Genomic DNA, 19,202 nt, shown 5'->3' with positions numbered 1-19,202 from the left:
CGTAACAAACTAAATCTAACTTTAGGAAACTGATATTAAGCCACATAAAATTAAGATAATAGAAGGTACTGTTTTTAAAACATTTTCAAATGAAACCCAAAAAACATAATATTCATTATAGAGCAGAGGTCTGTAGTGGCTGCAGGTTTTTGTTCTGACCACTTATTTATATGGCGTGTTAGTGCTTTCATTTTTCCAAGGCAAAAACCGTTTATTTTTTGTTTTCTGAGAACCTTGCTATAATGTTTAGTGATCTTCCCTTCTCTTTTATTTATTTCAAAACATTAAATGAACAGAGATACCTCATAATGCATGCACATGGGTTAGTTTTAGAGCACCTCATTATTAACTAGTGGCTGGTTAAGAAAACTAGAAACGATTAAAAGCCAATGGTACCTGTTTCAACTAAAACGGGCAATTAAGGGTTCTGAATTGTAACAAGGCAGCTACTTCAAAACTCAACCCAAATTAAATATTGCTTTACTAGTAAATAATAGGGTTGTAATTAAACTGGGTAAAACCTACAGCCACTGCAACCCTCCAGGACCGTCATTGAGTGTCCTTGTGATAAGAGGGTTAGTGCTGCACCCACACCCAGGCTTGAAGTTGGATGGCACAACTCACCAGCTTTTACAGTGATGGCTTTTTTCTGTAAGGTGATCCTTCATATCCGTCACTTGTCCACTCCATCCTGGAGCCGCCTTTCCATTTAGTAATGTGAAATCAAAACTGATAATACCAATATTTTGCCATCCTGAGGCTTAAATCACTATGACATTTTACATTTTTTATCACCTTTAATAGAAAAAAACTATACATTTCTACTTGTGTGCAAATCACAATGTACATCAGGAGTTAAAAAAAACTCCTCTAGAAGTAACAAGATTGTATAAATTTAGCTTACTTTGTAGCTTAAGTCAGCCAGTGTGCAAGTTACATTTTCATTTAGTGAGTTAGGCACACAGGCAGTGTTTTATATGTAAACAGGTAGACCCAGGGCTCTAAAGATCACATTAAAAGAGGGACACCATGACACCCATATCCACGTCGTGATCGCTTGGGGTGGGGTTCGGGAGCTTGCTTTGTGCAGAGTGTCAAGAAAGCATTCAAGGTCTCATCGACTCATCCCAGCATTTTCCTTATTTACCTAAGAATCAGGTGAATACTGCTCTCTAATGGCAAATCATGAGATTGCCAATTAGTAGCTACCTGAATAAAATAAAGAGTCTACACCACACATTTTAAAATCACATTCCGAAAAATTTTAAAATAAATGCCCGACTGGCTTTGACTATAACAGTCACATTTCCAGTAAAACAGTCCGGTAGGTTGTTGGTTAGGCAGTTTTTAAATTTAAATTCCGCGGTTATATTTCCTAGTTGATGTTACAGCCTTCCATCTCAAAATACAGCAGAGCTTCACTTTTATAAAGTAAATATCCAATTAAAAGATTCAAAAGTGTCTCTGTGTTGATAAAAAGTAAAAAAAGAAAAAAAAACAGATCCATGGATATTTTTCCACATATCATACTTCTGAATGACTTTATCACAGTTGAATAGATTAAAACATTTAAAAATGTCCAAAATAACATCCTCTTGGGTACCTGCACACTTGCAACTTGTGTAACTAAATGTGCATATTAAAAATAAAAAGAAAGAAATCCGAATAAATAGATGCGGGATCGACATTCCCTCTCACACCACATGTCATTGGGTGAGCCGCTTCTAGAAGTCTCCACATCTGAAGGCTGCTTTCATCTCCCAATGGAGATAATAAAACTCCAGCGAATTGGCTGAATTATCCCTGCAAGTTCTCACAGCGAATTGGCTGAATTATCCCTGCAAGTTCTCAGACCCTGTTAGAGTTTCCTGACCTCATCTATTGTGTATATGGGCAGTGTGAAGGGAACGCCCCATGTATGAAAGAGAAGGCAAGGCCTCTTGCATCCCTCTGAAGAAAAAGGCAAGGCAAATCGGGAGATCAGGGTCTTTGCTAGTGGATGATATTGAATTCTGTAAGGAGCGCCACAAGCAGGAAAATCATGTAGTAGATAAGCAGGAAGATACCATACGCTTGATTGACGTGAAAGCACTGTGCCGGCACGAGAATGAAGGAGAAAACCAAACTGAGACCCAAGGCGCCAGCCAGAATCCAGACGAGGAGACCTTCTGGTTGGAGCTGTTAAATGAACAAAAAAAAAAAAAAAACCCACAAAGAAATCATTTTAAACCTTCACTTCTTCACATTGCATCACAGAGATGAAGCCCTTTCCTGTCTTGAGGGCTTTAAATGTGGACTGCACCATGACTGGAAAAGACGCCACATATCTCATCACCTACCTTGACCACATTTGCACTGCCAGGCATCTGCAGCAAGCACCCGATGCCGACTCCAAGCAACATATCTGCATCAATATTAAGGAAAACAGAATGATGGTCGTAAGTTATTGCCAGATGGGATCCTACTGTGGTCTGGTGTAGGTGTCCTGGCTTGGACACCTGCAGTTGTTCATGGAAACTGGTTGCCTGGGTGTCACAAGAAGGCGCTGTCCCCTAACATATGGGGGATGGAACTGCTCCTAGCCTCCAGTGTTTGGTCATTCATCCCCTGGCACCTTCCAGCTTGGGAAGGGGTCATGCCATCGTCCAGCCAGAATGCCCGTCTGTTCTCCATAGCACTCAAAATGCGAACAGGCAACCAACACAATAACTGCCACGGAAAGCTGCTTTTCTTTGCTTTCTAATATGGCTTTCATCCATGAAGGTTGACCAGTCTAGGAATGAGACATCATAATGAGCAGGATCTCATCAGGGAGTGACCACATACTGTAATATGCACAAACCAATCAATGCTAATAGAGTCTGACATTTTTCCTGTCTACATTAAACACAGAGGCTGCATTTTCAGAAGTGTACGGCTCTGGAGAATGTTTTTCCATTTTCTGGGGTTAAACATTGGCATGGTAGTGTGACCAAGAGGCAAAGATGGACACTAATATCTGTATTTTTAAACGAAAACAGACTGAAGCTCCTTCCCTAGTTCTTTTGCCTCTTTATATTACTTCCATTCATCATTCTCTGGGACATTTTAAACCAAACTGTTTCTTGAGAAAATAGGTCACACCCTCACAGTGTCATGCGAGAAATGGCATCACTTGTGAGTTTGGCTGGCAGTGTGACAGCATGGCTAAGGACTCAGACTCTCAAGCATCTCTAGAGTTATTGCGTTTAATGTCCCTGCCACTATGTCCCAATCTCTTAGTGACACACCCCATTTTATTATATCACTTGTAAAGCAATTTACAAAAGTGCTATATAAAGTAAATGGGGTTCTTTTGTTCCCAGAGCTGGTTCATGCAACCTTTTGGGGTCAACCTGGAAAATGGCAGTTGAACTGGTACCTATATACTTAAATGAAAGACCTGGTTTTTCTGGTAGCCCTCAAAAAGAAGGACAGAATAGCCATCTGGCTTACACATTTTAGTTAAAAGAGACCGCCAGGGTTAGTGTCTCTATATAGTTTGTGTCAAAGTGAAATTTGTTTCCTTCTCTTGTGTTTTAAGAGGTGCCATCATTACTCATTTAAATTTAACTGAAATACAGTGACCACCCTGGTCTAGTCCTACATGAAGTGTATGTTGCGGACTCCCACCGTGTTTAATTGAACCATTTATTATACAAATGAAAAGGATACTGAAGATTATTCCGCCAAAGCAGGCTGCTATAGCCATTCGTGGATAACCCTGCCGTGCTATGGTGATGTCAGAAAAGCAATCTGTGTATGACAAAAAAAAAAGACAAGTTTAATGGTCAGTTGTGCATTATTAGTACATGTACATGAAGTTAACACATCTAAGAAATCCCGGCAGTGTATTTCAACTCCGGCAGAGTGACAAAGTCTAACCTCCAATGCTGTTCCCCCAGGCCAGAAGCGTCAGGCCCAAAACAGTATTGCTCAACTTGAAGATCACACCAAATGTCTGCAGGAGGTTCACCACCTCTGTAGCTGCTGTGCTGATCCACATGGCGCTGACCAGGAAGCCCAGTAACGAAAACACCTGAGAACAAAAGAGTGGTTAACGCTTTGCAGGAGTTTGATCGAGGTGTAAACGTTCAAGAAAACAAGGATTGGGAATTGATCTTTTAAAAGAAACCCAGCAGGAGATTCACTAAGCCCATTGTGGTTGCTGGGGGTCACAAACCACAAAGGCTTCTTAAAAAAAATAAAAAATAAAAAGGTCATTGAACTCCAAGGCAGCCTAGAAACATGCAGTAGACCCGGCCTTGCTTGCTGAAAAAGTTGTGCTGACCCATTTTAAGACTTGCATATGCCGAGGGTGGCCCCGCCACGTTTGGCTCAATATTCAGGGAATGACACAATAAAGCAACCTAAATATACACAAAAACCTGAAATTTTTCACCTTTTTTTTGTTTTTTTTGCAGGAGACACTTTAACTAATATTAAGACAAGGAGCCTCTACAACTCCTTGCCCAGGCATCTAAAGAAGAGCCAATCTTAGAAAGTTAATGATTAATGTTAAATGCATACAGTGCTTGCTTACATTCTGTAGAATGTTAAGATTCTCATAGATAGCAGGATATGGTATAGACTTTGTACTCCTTGTAAGTTAACAGATATAGAACTTACTTAGCTATATCTGAAGAACAGAGTGTTAATTATGCTAGTTAGGAAGCAGTCTTACTGCTAGCATGGACTATTAGATATGTTTGCAAATTGGAGATGGCATACAGTTTTCTGACTGTGTCTAAAGTGCCTCAAGTACAACGGTAGGACCAAACTTAAGAGAAATTAAATAAGATTTATAAGCCATAAACAGAACTTTTCTTAAACACTAACTTTTCTTTTCTATATCATCTTTTTCTCTATTTTTGTGTGAACTGTTTTCCTTTGAAATTTTACTAAAACTTTTAAAAAAAAACTCCCGATTTTTGGTCTATGGAATGATTTGATCACGGGTCACACTGGTGCTTGAATCATCCTAGGAAGCAAACTAAAAGCTGCAGAACGTTGGTAATTTTGGATAAACGTAGCTACACATTTTTAACTGATGCGTGTTCAGAAGCGGTGTTGCACTGGGAACACATCCCTAGGGACCAGCTTAATAATAACACAGAATAACATGAATTCGATATGATCAGCAACCCAGACAGGGCCCTGACAACACACACATTAGGCTTATTATTGTAAAGCCGTATCTAGTGTGGCTCTCCACAGAGTGAGCTGCCGACATAGAAGTAGTCACCTACTTAAATGAATTTAGAACAATTAAAAACGGGGCTTCCTAATGATTGAGGTTGCAGATTCACCCACGTCACTTATATATTCACGCACGGTATGTACAATTGCTGAAACATGTTCACTACGAAAAGGCATTCTGCAAAACTAAGATAGGTCAGAGAACACAAGGAGCTTCAGCAGATAAACTGCTTGTGAATTTGATTTCACAAGAGATGTGGTGCAGTCATCATCACTGACGTTTTGTAGGAATAACAGACACAGGGTTTTTAAAATGTGATTTAAAAAATATAGAAATAAAACTTGAGCCTGGGCTTTGCGTCTTAGATTGTAAATATATAAGGTACTTTTACATTTTTTAGAAATGTCCATATTTTTCTGTAGCTCACAGATTTTCCCTCCTGTGTATCAGAGAGTATCACAGGGAGAAAAGGGACTTCTATAATATTGTTGTTTTTGTTTGTTTTCTACGACTTGATCATTTATTTGTCAGGTGCATTTACCCTGATGGCCTTCTTCAACTGGAGTACAGGCATGTGAAGTCAATCAGTGAGGCAGAAGTGGGATTTCCACCACCTACTAAACTACCTAATAAAGCAGGAATCAGAGTGAAAAGACCGGGGAATCGCAGACCCTTAAAACAAGGGAATGTCGGCCTTTTTAATCTGCGAGTGGCCAGAATGAGGGTGTACTCCCAATAGGCCCATTTGTTCCATACATGCCCAAGCGCTGGCCTGCACTCATACTGCACTTGATGTTCTGGGCCCAGGCACGCTTTTATCTTGACTTTGTGTAAAGCTAGAACAAGATCCAAATACAGAGTGACAGCATGATTGTCAAATTGATTCGACTGTTTTGGAGTCGTGTAGGGCAGGATAATGCTCTTACAGATTTACTGAGTGTGCAAAGCAGCGTTTGGCCGTTAATCGTGCTGCACGTACAAGAAGAGTTTTATTGTCATAAATGATGATGTTAAAGGAGGAATTTGCAACTTTTCTTGCCAACTATAATTCATGTCTATATGTAAGGTGAGAATAAAAACCTGATTTTATAACTCAAATGGTACTGAATGACTTGTCGCATCATTGACATCATGTCCGTTTTCTGTGCTCGGGCACATTTAGCGATCACACTGTTCCTGAATGCCACTGAACCGTGCCCAGGGCACACCTCTTCCAAGCGGGCCAGTGCACAGTATGGTTGGCCGAACATGAAGCGATCACACTAGACAAACAAACTAGACTTTGCGGGTTTACATGCGGATAAGCGGAACGAATTGCTAGCATGAGTATACCGTGAGTGTTTGGTCAAAGGTCAATTTCCAGTCTCTTATGTGACTATGCAAAAACAAAATTGCTGGAGAAAAAAAAATAAATGATTAAAGATCAATTGGGACATAAACTGTTTAAGTAAAGGGAACTCCAAAATAGCAGTCAGACGACAGGCAAAAGTGGAATCAAGTTACAAAATGGCTGGAGGCCATAATATTCTAGTGTGTTCTGGGACTCGGTTCACCGATTTGAAAGTGAAGAGCACTTGATTTTTTTTTAGCTACTTCGTGAAAGAGTCAGCTATCACATTTTGGTTTATTTAATTATTTTTTAGCCATGAGTCTTATTCAATAGTAGAGTGTAAATACACACTTTATAAATACCTGACTTTTAGCAGCGCTTTACATTGTCACGTAATTGAAAATGGAGCTCTTATAGCTGGTGGTGGCTCAACACCTTTCTATACAGCACTCTCCAAATCAACTAATGGAAAAATCAATTGATGTGCTGCTGTTGGTTGTTGAGAGCATGAAACGAGTTTCCATTCAGATTTCTTAAACCTAACACTTTAGAAAGACTTACTCTATGGAGAGCTAAAATATCTGTGAAGTCTAAAAGTGAAACTGCTGGCTGCTTCAGATGGTGGAGTTTTACCGTTAGAATTTCTAAATCATTGGAACGTGCAGACAATGCAGCTGTCTGGTGGTTTTTACCGACATACCGAGGACATGTTTGTTCATGCTGTGCTTACAAAACTCCTGTCCTCATACATTAATGAAATATTTGACTTTCACAGTTAATGTACCTCAACCAGCAGGACATGTCGGCTTGTGCGGTTTGTCTGCGGATGCCTCTCCCCTCTCATTTGTCATATTTGTATTGGGGGAATCTGTATTGTGTTCAGGAGTGGCTGTGAAACGAGTAAAAGAGGAACATTTTGAAAAAGAGACTGTGCTCAAGGTAAACTTGTAACAGTAAGCTATTTGTTAACTGAATTTGCACAGAATGTTTCCCTGGTTGTAAGACAGACGAGTCTGCAAATTCACCGATGCTTCAACGGGAAATTTTGAAACATAAAACAAAAAAACGTTTGTACAGCATGCTTCAATTTCCTTGACAAGTATGTTTACCAAATTTCAACAAAAGCCGTCCACAGTCAGCCGAGTTGTTTCATGCAGACTGACTATGCAAACCCTAGGTTGGTTCTTTTTGCATAGGTGTGAATGCACTGAAAATAGAGTGTTAAAACCACAATACTACAAGCAAAAGAAAAGATCAAGGTTTAAATTAGAGCCAAGCCCTCACTATGTGAAGAGCCTGGTACACTGAGCGCACTCGAGTGCGAGATCTAAAAGAACCGGGAAATGAGCAGACAAACCCCACAGGGAAAGTTCAAAAACAAAACGACAAATATAAATATGAACAGAGTGCCAAGTTAACGGTGAGGACCTGTTCCTGTAGGGAGTGATATAGCTCTGTAGTTGGAATAAGTTCTTTTGTAATCGTGGCGTTTTAAGTAACCGAAAACTATATAGATATGATATTAAAAGGCGATATCCCTCCCATAGTGATATGGCAGTAAGAAATCACATAAGAGAAAATAACTTGGCTTTTTTTAATGACGATTTACGCAGCATTACAGACGGGAAGCCATAGCAAGACATTATCAAGGTGGGATCTTGATCTATACAGTCTGCCATTTTCCGTCACTGCGCTGGAAGGCTTTTCAGGACGGATGACGATATCACCCATCCGTCCGTCGGCTTCAAAATGTTTCGCTGCTGTCGAAGTCTTTTTATACGTGCAAGCCCTTACTTAGGTTCCAAACAAGGCCAGGAGATGATTCAATTTCATCTCTAACATACAGAAATAGGTCCAACTACGAAAATGGGCATTGTACTTTCCCTCTTCAAATGCTTGCCTAGCAGTTCTAAATGCCGAGAGCCCCTGTGTGCTAACTTTGGTACATGTGAGTGGATTTATAAAATAATTTTTGCACAGAGCACAATGACATTAAACTTATATTCTTATTACAGAACCACAAAAGGAGACAAACCTCTCTAGTATGAACCAAAAGGTAGTCAAGCTGGAGATAACTATGAATCAGTGACCCCCCCCAACCCCAATTTCTGGCTTTAATGCCATTGGCACAACACCAAGAGTCACTTGATGACTTAATGGCATTGCATTAACACTTTTTTAAATGTTATATTCTTAACGTAGTTAAAACATACAGAAACAAATAAACAAAATCAAATTCCTCATCAGAAAACTACAAAGAGGGTGAAATAAATAAAACACATTTATAAAGTACAAAAATAAACCCGATACATAACCGTGCTAGCCAGCGATTGGTTATTTTTTTATAGGGCTCTTTCATAAACTTGGATGTCTGGTTGAACAGGCCGTCCTCATTTATACCAAACGTGTGATGAAGTTCAGTGTCACGACTCCACTGGTCATGTGGAAGCAGCCAAAAGTGTCACTACACACAGTGTGGCTATGACAATGAAGTGCAGAATTGGGGGGCTCGCAGTGAAATACAGGGTTAGCCAAAAAGACGTACCACATTTCAAACGTTTATTCTACAAAAACGCTACGGGATAAAAATTTCATTATAAACGCAAGAAATGGTATACCAAATAGATTTTTTCTCTGTGTTTTAAAAATGATGTCTTCGAGGTGGTGGCCATCATTAGCGATACACTCCACTCACACGACTCGTTTGGCCATTACAAGGGGAATAGTAGCGATTTTGTGGCGAATAGCATCCTCGAGGGCTTCAAGGTTTTGAGGTCGGCGCTTTCGACTTGAGAGAGCCCCACACGGAGCGAGATCAGGCGAATGTGACGCCCGTCCGACATCACCACGCAGGGAGATCAGCTTCCCCTGAAACATCCATCCATCCATTATCCAGTCCACTATATCCTAACACAGGGTCACAGGGGTCTGCTGGAGCCAATCCCAGCCAACACAGGGTGCAAGGCAGGAAACAAACCCTGGGCAGGGCGCCAGCCCACCGCAGGGCACACACACACCCACACTCCCTTGAAACATCTCCTGCAAAACTTGCATGGATCTCCGCACCGTATGAGCTGGTACTCCATCCTGTTGATACTAGGCATCCACCACATCCATTTCTTCCACTTCTCTAGCATTTCAATGTAATGTTCTGAAGTGACTGTGACCATTGCTCCCCACTCCTCTGAAAAGTAAAGGCCTACAATGCCAAATTCTGCAACGGCGCACCAAACTGTTATCCGCTCACTGTTCAGGGGTCTCTGATGAAGTTCACGAGGGTTGGTTTCAGCCCAATAGCCACCGTTTCGCTTATTTACACAGCCATTCAAATGGAAATGTGCCTCGTCACTGATGTCATTTGGTGATGGCATCTCTGTGAACGGCTCTTATCAATTATGGAAAAGCCACTGCATCCTCTAAACAGTGTCATCTCTAGACAGAGGAGCAGCTTCAGCGACAGACTGCTGTCACCTTCCTGCTCCACTGACAGACAGGAGATCGTTCCTCACCACACTATGCGACTCTTCAATTCCACCCGGGGGGGTAAACGTTAACATTATATAAAGTTATTGTCTTTTTTTACCTGCATTATTATCAATCTTTAATTTAATATTGTTTTTTTGTATCAGTAAGGTGCTGCTGGAGTATGTGAATTTCCCCTTGGGATTAATAAAGTATCTATCTATCTATCTAACTCTCTACGGCTCTCCCAGCGAGTTCCTGCACTACCATCATTTTGTACGGATGGAAAAATTAAGGTCCTCATGCAAAATCCTCCTCAAAAGACGTGTTGGAAATACAGAAGACAGAAGTGCGCTGAACATCTAGGAGACTGCAAAATTAATGCCCTTACAGCTTGGATGTTTTCAGGTGTTTGTACAGTCCGAGGACGGCCTGGAGATTTTCTGTTCATTGTTGCACCCACTGAAGAATTGTTTTCCTATTTGGGACGTCACCATTAGGAGGAATGCTGAAGTGCGTTCGGAAGACGCGTTACTTAGTGATAAAAGATTTGTTGTTTTTGAAGAACACAGACCACAAAAGCACGGTGCCCACCGGACTGAGGCATGTTGCCGACTGAAAACTAGGGATCGCCTATCAAAGGACCCCCACCCCAACCAACTTGGCTGCCTCTACCTCGCGCAATGACTTTGAGAAATGTGGTACTCCATTTTGGCTCACCCTCTACAATCGTAACGACACAATAAAACGGAATCTACAAAATAAAATGCATGCCAAAATCATGACATTTTAATGCAATTGTCATATTTATCACAATTTGCAGTGGTAAAGCCAAAGCCTATTTTTAAAACAATCTCCAAAATTCATATTCAAATAACTTGTTTTGTATGAATGGGACAACTCCCAATCAAAAATGCAATTTTACCCACCTAAACCTGGCCCCCGGGCCCCCAAACCTGGTCTTAAGGAAAACAAAAAGCTCAAGGCAGGATAGGCAGAGACTCTCCTTACAAAATGATACTTTGGAGGCTCCTGGTTGGTGGTGGTGAAGAACACAATGCCCGCCAGGAAAAGCCCAACAAGTAGGACGAGGACCCACAGAGGAAGGTCCCCTGAGATACGGTAGAGTCCATCTGAAAGGAAAAAATGAGTCAGATATGCTGTATGGAGAAGTCCAGAAAATCAAAACCCACCATCTGTCCCAGTTCTGCCTGACCCACACTGCCATTGGGTTAACCCCTTAGAGCAGAAGAGTTTTTACTCTGGTCCAATCCACTAGCAAATGGAAAATAAGGGTCCAAATTCAGTCATGCACATTCCAATTTAGGGTCGATAGAATCGGGTAGCTAGGAATTAAAGAGCCAACACAGTCACAGGAAAATGGAGTCTTAGCAAGTTTTGGGAAAAAAAAAACTGAAGTGGGGGGACAGGGAGTTTGGTTAAACTCCATGACAGAAGCTATGCTAGGAGCTAAACTTGGGACTTGGAGCTGTGAGATGGCAGTGGAAATGGCACCATCTGTTGCCCTTGTGTGACTGTAGTAATGGAAATTATTCTGGTAGTCTGTGAATAACCTTCTACCCGTATCAGATGATGTCAGAAATCACTTACATGTGCCCGCTTTGAAGGTCATAATGCAGGTCAGTGGCCCGGTGATCAAGTGGACACAATTCAGAGGCCGCTTCCAGTTGTGATCCTCCTTGTCTGGATCAACCACTGGCACTGTAAGCAGCAGGATGAACTCCATCGGCAACTGGTAAGAGACAATATGGAGAGGAGACACACAACACCTTAAAACGTGGGCATTAATCAGTAGGCGAATGCCAGTTACCTCCCTGCCTGGAGATTGTGGCAGGAGACCGTGGTCATTGGTTTGAACTTATCCAGCACTCACCTTGATCACCTTAATGACTTTCTGGTACCATCTCCTTCTCCGCCATTTCCGAATGTCCAGAGGGTTAATGGAGCTCAGAAAGCTTTGAACTGTGGACTCTGTGTAAGGCAGCAGTGGCTGGTACTCATTTTCTGCTTAAAAACAAATGATTAACCATCTTTAGATGACATTTCTTCACTCAAGTGCTAGACCAATAGTCCACGACTTGAACTGAGCATTTCTTTTATCTCTCTATCATTATTTTCTAGGAGTAAACATGGCTGCTCTGCTCTCCGATTGCACCACAGAAGACCAGCAAGCAGGTATCCACTTTTTATGGACTGAAGGTGCACCAGGGGCCAGAATTCTCATCCATTCATCAAAATCGTGGTATGAAATTTGTGATTGTTGTTGTCGTTATTGGATGTGGACGGGTGTCAGACTCCTCCTTTTAGCTTAATACTTCTTTGACCATTGTTGAACTTCTAAATCCATTTGTAAACACCGTCTCCATATTGTGCAGTGGGCCTTCTATGGTTTCCGGCCCCTGGTACCCCTTCATATATACAGTATGTATCTACAAACTCTGTCACCAGAGTCTGGTGTAGCGAGGGGGTTGTCTCAGGTGGCATTTTCATTATTATAAATTAATAATACGACAAAGTATGAACCTTAAGAATTACTTACACGTCCAGAACCTTGTTTATATACTGCCTTTCAAAACAGTGAGAAATATTTCCATTTTAAAGGTTTTGAATATCGCAGAAGAGCTCACCACTTCGTCCCACCAGAAACTTCCAAGAATCAAAACTGTGCATGCATATTATGAAGGTACAGGTCAGTGCATGGTATTGGTGTTCATTTTGCCAATTTTTCTATGAGGGATGTTCAAAATGTTTCCGCACTTTTATATTTTCGTTGGAAACGGTGAAGGCGGGAGGGAGGAGTAATTGGACATTAAAAACTTGGTTTGTCGCTGGGAAAATTGCATAATGAAGGTGACAACCGTATATACTCCCGTATAAGTCGGATCTTGAAACCCGAAAAATCATAAAAATCAGACCCGGACTTATATGCCCGTTCAAAAATGCAACGTTTTTTTTTGTACATCTTATTGTCTCCTCCAATCTCACACCAGTTTCTCAGAAACTTCGAATTTTGTTGCAGCAGCGCAGTTACCAATTTCTTTCACTATTTCAACGATGTTTAATTTAAAACCAGCTTCATATTTTCTTCTGATCACATGCTCCATTGTAGATAAGGGATGCTCTTACGATGAGGGTGTGAGATACAAAAAACACAAAACGGTACAAACGTCACTTCCTAATAGTTCGGGTATCACCGTGTGGTCACGTTGGCACAATACACAGAAAAAGAAGGCCGTGTGCTCTATGGTGACTCTCTCAGGTGGGCATTAGCATATCGTAATCTCTCGGACCAATAGCGTGAGTTTTCCGCATTCGACTTTTACGACCGACATTATAAAATACCGGAAATTATATAATAAAATCAAGCCCCGACTTATTCGTGAGAGAACTTAAACGCGAGTATACAGTATATTGTATATAGAAAAGTGATGTAATTTGTTTTGGAAATTCTTATTAAATGGAATTAAAAAAAAGTGTGGAAACTTTTTGAATGTCCCTCGTATATGTATATATAGACTTGTTTTTTGTGTATTTTTTTTAATTTCTGGAATGTTCTTAAGGTGTCAGTCACATGTACAATGCCTCTTATATTTGCACTGCACGTGGTCAGCTTAAAAAAATCGGGCACCTTTTTTAGCTTGCAGTTTGAAACTTCAAGGTTATTTAGAAAGGCCAAATAGCTAAGTTTTGTTTCGCAAAAACTCAACAAAAATAGTATTTCGGAGACTTAAACAGAAGTGGTGAAGAGTTTATACATTTTTTATTGTTGTTAAGGACTATTTTTGTGTGGTATTGTTTTAACCCTCACAGGGCTTTTTTTTTTTTTTTTGACTAAATTCTATCACTGCCTTATAGGTGCCCTGAACACCACATTTTTGACCCCAGATCTGTGTTATACACAAACCAGATGTATTGACGATCCTAACTTTCAGAACCAATGAGATTTATGGTATTTTTATGGGTGTTCAACTAACAAGTCAAGTCAAGTTGGAGAGCATGCACTGGTAACACTACACAACGAAACTACTCAGGATCCTGGTTGGCAATCCCCCAGGCAGACACGCAATCCAGTGCCACCCTCCGGAAATGACCCATCATCTGCCGCAGCCAGGTGTTACGTGGGCGACCCCTTGGCCTGGTCCAGCCACTTGGGTCCCCAACAATGAGGATCTTACGAGCTGGATCACCCTCGGGGAAATGCGCCACACGGCCATAGTGCCGTAGCTGACGCTCCCTCACAATGCAGGTCATGTGCCTCATTCAGGACTCCATGAGCAAAACAAAGTCAAACCAACGGTATCCAAGGATTTTCCGGAGAGACACAGTACCAAAGGAGTCCAGTCTTCACCTCAGGTCACTAGATAGCGTCCATGTCTCGCAACCATATAGCAAGACAGGAAGCACCAGGACTCTAAAGACTTGGACCTTCATCTTTTTGCATAGATATCGAGAGCGCCACACACCCCTTTCCAGCGACCTCATGACCCCCCATTCTCTCCCAATCCTTTTACTGACTTCATAGAAAGAGTCACCAGAGACATGATGTCCCCTCCGGGGTAAGTAAACCTCTCGATGAGGTCGACACTCTCTCCCCAGACAGACACACTGCTGATGGCCGTGCCCAAGAGGCCATTAAAGACCTGGATCTTTGGTTTTTAGCAGGACATTCACCAGCCCAGACACTCAGACTCCTCACTCAGTCTCTCGAGCACCCCGATCAGAGCCTCCATTAATTCCGCGAAGATCACAGCATCGTCACAGAATCTCTCTTCACCAACAGATGCCCCACAGCTGCTGGACGCCACGACCTTGCCCAACACCCAGTTCATGCCAGCATTGAACAGAGTAGGAGCAGAACACACTGCTGACGGACCCCAGAATCAACTGGGAAAAACGCAGAGGTCCTGCCTCCAACCGGACATGTTGTGTCTTCAACTAACTAAGCAACTATAATTAGAAAGTAAAATCCAGTAAGGTCAAAATGGGGGATCAAAACTGACCCGAAAGGCACAGCAAGGTTTAAAAAAAAAAAAAAAATTAGAAGCTGTATAAAATATGGAATGTCTACATTTTTTACCATTCATTAATTGGGGAAAATGTAAGAAAAATCACATTTCATCTCAAACAAATGAGAGTGCTTTTACTAACATCAAGCACAAAACTGGGTCAAATTTGACCCGTATATGTCATCATGATTCACTTTTTTTTGTGTGTTTCCAAAAATATTTATTTGTTTTAGTCATTATTCCATGGATTTGATTTTTGATTAACTTTATTAATCCCGAGGGGAGGTACAGAACATTATGGAAGTTTGGTATTGGGACACCTGTATGTTTTGGACGTTGATTAAGGCTACATCCACACTGCTATGTTTTTGTTTAAAAAGCAGACATTAGTATATGTTTTTGCCTTTTGCCCACACTCTGTTGGCATCTTTAACTCCTGAAAAAGGAGACTTTTGAGAATGTTCTCCAGAGCTGTACATTTCGGAAAGCGCCAGCTCAGCGTTATAATACGGATGGGTGAAAACAAAGAGTTTTGAAAACACAAACTCTAATTATGCTTGGATTGGTATACATTTTTTACATACCCCCTCTTGACTGAATCCTCCTCACTACAACATTTTGTTCTCTCATTGGTCACTTGTCGTGGGGTGGGGGTGGCGTCGGGGGGGGGGGGAGAAGATATTCCCACATAACTGACATAGAGGAGTTGCTTAACTGTTCACATCTAAATTGAATTTTCTGCGGTTTGAATGCTGCATACGTTCGCCAAGGTAAATAATTTACCAGCTGCTACACAGTTTTGGAGTCAATGTTATTATAGTTAACGAAAACTAAAATCAAAACTGAAACTATTATTAAAAAAACATTTTCGTAAACTGAAATAAAATAATTAAGACCAAAATGAAAAACTAAAACTAAATGAAACTATTAAAAGTAGCTGGAAAGACTAACTGAAATAAAATAATTTATTAAATATTTTTAGTTTTCGTTTTTGAATGAATATTCTTGCCGTTAGTCTTTAACCCTAAATACAGAAAGTCCTCCCCCACGAGCCGCCCGCACATATTCATCCAGTGATCGGCAGTTGGTGACGGAGGGCGGCTGTTCACACAGCAACTGCGGTGACAAAGCGAGCGGAGTGCGGGTGCGTAAAGCGTGTGAAATGGAAGCGATTTACTGTGCCACCTTTCTTTGTGCTTGTTGTATATCAAGATGTAATTCATACGGCTGCAATCAGAATGTGCTGCTCAACAAAACGTTTACCATATGGACAGAAAAATCACAAGTGAGTAACATTTCGGTTTATTTCTCAGGTGACTGCTCTTTGTTGACGGCAATTCACCTGCCACTTCGCACAGGAGAAATCTTTTTTATGTTCTCATATACGAAGTGTATTAATCATGAAAAAATTCGACCTCAATATTTTGATGCATCTTGACGTTATAGACCTCCCAGAGTCCAAAAATACAGTTTTTTTGGAATTGTGTGTGTGTGTAAACACGGTAACTCAAAAATGCAACTAGATAGATGGATGAAATTCAGCATGTGGTTGTAACACCACAGCTGTAAATCTGTATTAACTTCTGGACCAAATCCATCACCCGGAAGTGGTACTTTATCTAAACACATACTCGATTTTTTTTTTTTTTTTATTCAAGCGGCTGCAGAGTCCGATTTATTCAACTTTACTTTTATAATAATTGTTCAATATATTATTAATTTGATGTGATTTGTTGTTGATGGTTCCTTAATGTACATAATATAAAAATATAATCCTTGTCTTGCAGTTTACTCCTCAAATATCCATCCCTGTATCCGAGTATATGAGAAAGTCTCGGGGAGGCCACTCCCGATTTTTGAAAATAAAACGTCGCTGATCGAGAGACTGACAAGGTCATCATATTGTTATGGACCAATCACTTTTGCTTTAAAAACATCGTTTAACAACGAAGCAACACAAACAAAGGTAGGCAGGCGAAGAGAGTCTGCCAAGCGATGAAAAACTAAACATACCAATGGGTTTTTCTATTTATTCTAGATTTATTAATTTATCTTTTTTAGTTCATATTCACAACTCAAAATACCTGATATTGTGAAAGTAATCCATTAGCAGGATTATATTTTAAAATATCTGTCTCCCTTTTTTCAATGTTTTCTCTCTCTCTCAAAGTAGATAGTTGGAATATTAATCTTTTTGTTGTTAACATCAGCCGTATCATTTAAATTGCAGACCAGGGAGTTTTCCTGCCTTACATCCAAACCTGCTGTGGTAGGCTCCAGGTTTTCTGTGATCCTGCTCTGGATAAACAGCTTTAGATAATGTATCTATTGTTCTTAATCACAGATGCGGTCTCTGTTGTTTTATGCCTGTCTGTACTCCTATTACCTGCTCTTGCTCTGCTCATGATGGGTTTACTGTCCTTTATGGTGGGCTATTCAAGTCTCACCGCCCCTAACCTTCGCATTACATGCTTGTTTTTCTTTGTTTCCCTCAATACAGTGAGGTGGGGTCTGCATTCAAGTCTAAGAGCTCTGTTTTTCCTAAGCCCCCATTATTTTCATGACAAATTATTTTAAAAATTATAAAACTGTAAAATTGTTCATATTCACTATCTAGTTTTGATTGATTGTTTTTATCAGACAAAAGCAAAACCAGATAGTAAACCAGGCAGTGTAGTAAGCTTCCACTAACATTAAACTCGTATCCAAATCTGTTAAGTGTACGGTTCTGTCCGATTGTGACACAAAACTAAACTCCGTAGGAGCTCCATGCCATAATTACTAAAACTGAATACTAATAGATATAAAAATAAAATAGAAATGTGAAATAAAAACTAAACTAAAACTAAAAATACATAATGAAGGAAAACTAAAACTAAACTGAATTTCCAAGTAAGGTCAGAAAAAATATAGAAATAAAAACTAATATAAAAAGGCAAAACTATAATAACCTTGTTTTGGAGTCAAGGATTTTTGCCGATGCACACGTGCCCAGTGTACGTAAACAGCTATGTTATACACGTTTTTGGTTGTTTTAGCATGGATGGAGAATTTCATAAACAATGTGAAACACTAATCATTTTTGTTCAAAAATGTCATTTTTAAAAGAAGTTGTATGGACGTTAACTAAATGTATCGTCTCCAGCCTGGGGCAGTAGGTGCCTTGCCTAAGGTGGCATTATTTAACAGGCTGGCCTTCTTTGTCACTTACCATTATAATCATTAGTGACTGAAAGTGAATTAATACCAATTCAAATAATTTCTAGGATATGTGCCACCTCTATTACTTATTTGTACTGTGTGAATTTGTCTTTATATATATATATATATCTAAAATAATGTCATTACCATAGTCCTGAATGGTTCCATTTGAGGACAGGATTCCCGAGTCTTCTGAGTCCTGCAGCAAATCTACAAATTGGTGGGGGGTGGGGAGAGAAAAGGAGACACAAAAAAAATGTTTTTCTTAGCTACGCCATGACAGTGCAGGTGTATCCGAGTGGCATGAGGAAAGTGCCACCATATGCTCCCAGAATAAGAGTTACGATTATAGTCATTAAATTTTATTATAACACAAATCTGCTTTCAAACTTTGCAAACCTTTTAGACTACATTTCATCATCTCCATTTTCTTTATCATTAGAAGTCTGCCATAATTCTTTCCGTGGCGTTTTAAAAATAAAAATCCACATCGTAGGCCATGATCCTGACCCAAATCTAGTCTTTTAATGTTGCCTTTGGCCAGACTTTAAAGAAGTAGGGTTTGAGACTTGGAGGACAGTTTGGGGGACATTCACTTCAACATTCAATTTAGAAATAAATGGGATATTCATGAAACCTTCTTACATCTCGGCTTTATCCACTGCCAATGTTTGATGTCGAGGCTGTGGTTGCCATTCTGACTCTTAGAAGACGTTTGGTATTCCATATCAGAGTGGCTTACCTGACTCTGGGGAGCCTCTCTGAAGTGGGGTGTGGACCAGGTTCTTCTGTCGATTGTATATCACCGTGCTGATTATCACTGTGAAGACGTACAGGATGTAGAGGGCGATGTAACCTGCAAGAGAGTTGGCATTTCAATCCAAAGTAGCCATGCCATGGCCAAACTTTACCAATTACACCCTGGGGTGTTTGCCATGTACCCTGTTCTCTCCAGATGGTTGAG

The 19,202-nt window shown here is 40.5% G+C and overlaps 1 protein-coding gene across 2 annotated transcripts in view; it reads right to left on the bottom strand.

The window, feature by feature from the left end:
• Positions 1-1,241: 1,241 nt before the first annotated feature.
• Positions 1,242-19,202, bottom strand: part of slc8b1 (solute carrier family 8 member B1) — a 28,738-nt gene continuing 10,777 nt past the window's right edge. The window contains exons 7-15 of one of the 2 annotated variants that reach the window (XM_028824020.2): positions 18,981-19,094; positions 18,386-18,448; positions 11,905-12,035; positions 11,622-11,763; positions 11,022-11,143; positions 3,904-4,057; positions 3,694-3,774; positions 2,340-2,404; positions 1,242-2,178 (exon numbers count right to left, since the gene is read on the bottom strand). In XM_028824020.2, coding sequence (XP_028679853.2) covers positions 1,993-2,178; positions 2,340-2,404; positions 3,694-3,774; positions 3,904-4,057; positions 11,022-11,143; positions 11,622-11,763; positions 11,905-12,035; positions 18,386-18,448; positions 18,981-19,094 — 1,058 coding nt within the window. In that variant the 3' untranslated portion in view covers positions 1,242-1,992. Of the gene's footprint in view, positions 2,179-2,339; positions 2,405-3,693; positions 3,775-3,903; positions 4,058-11,021; positions 11,144-11,621; positions 11,764-11,904; positions 12,039-18,385; positions 18,449-18,980; positions 19,095-19,202 lie in introns of both variants that reach the window. The other variant, XM_028824019.2, reaches the window with a different exon arrangement.

This window comes from Erpetoichthys calabaricus, chromosome 18, assembly GCF_900747795.2.
Source record: "Erpetoichthys calabaricus chromosome 18, fErpCal1.3, whole genome shotgun sequence".
NCBI lineage: Eukaryota > Metazoa > Chordata > Cladistia > Polypteriformes > Polypteridae > Erpetoichthys > Erpetoichthys calabaricus.
The sequence above is the reverse complement of the archived record's forward strand: the minus strand, read 5'-3'. Positions and strand labels throughout refer to the sequence as shown.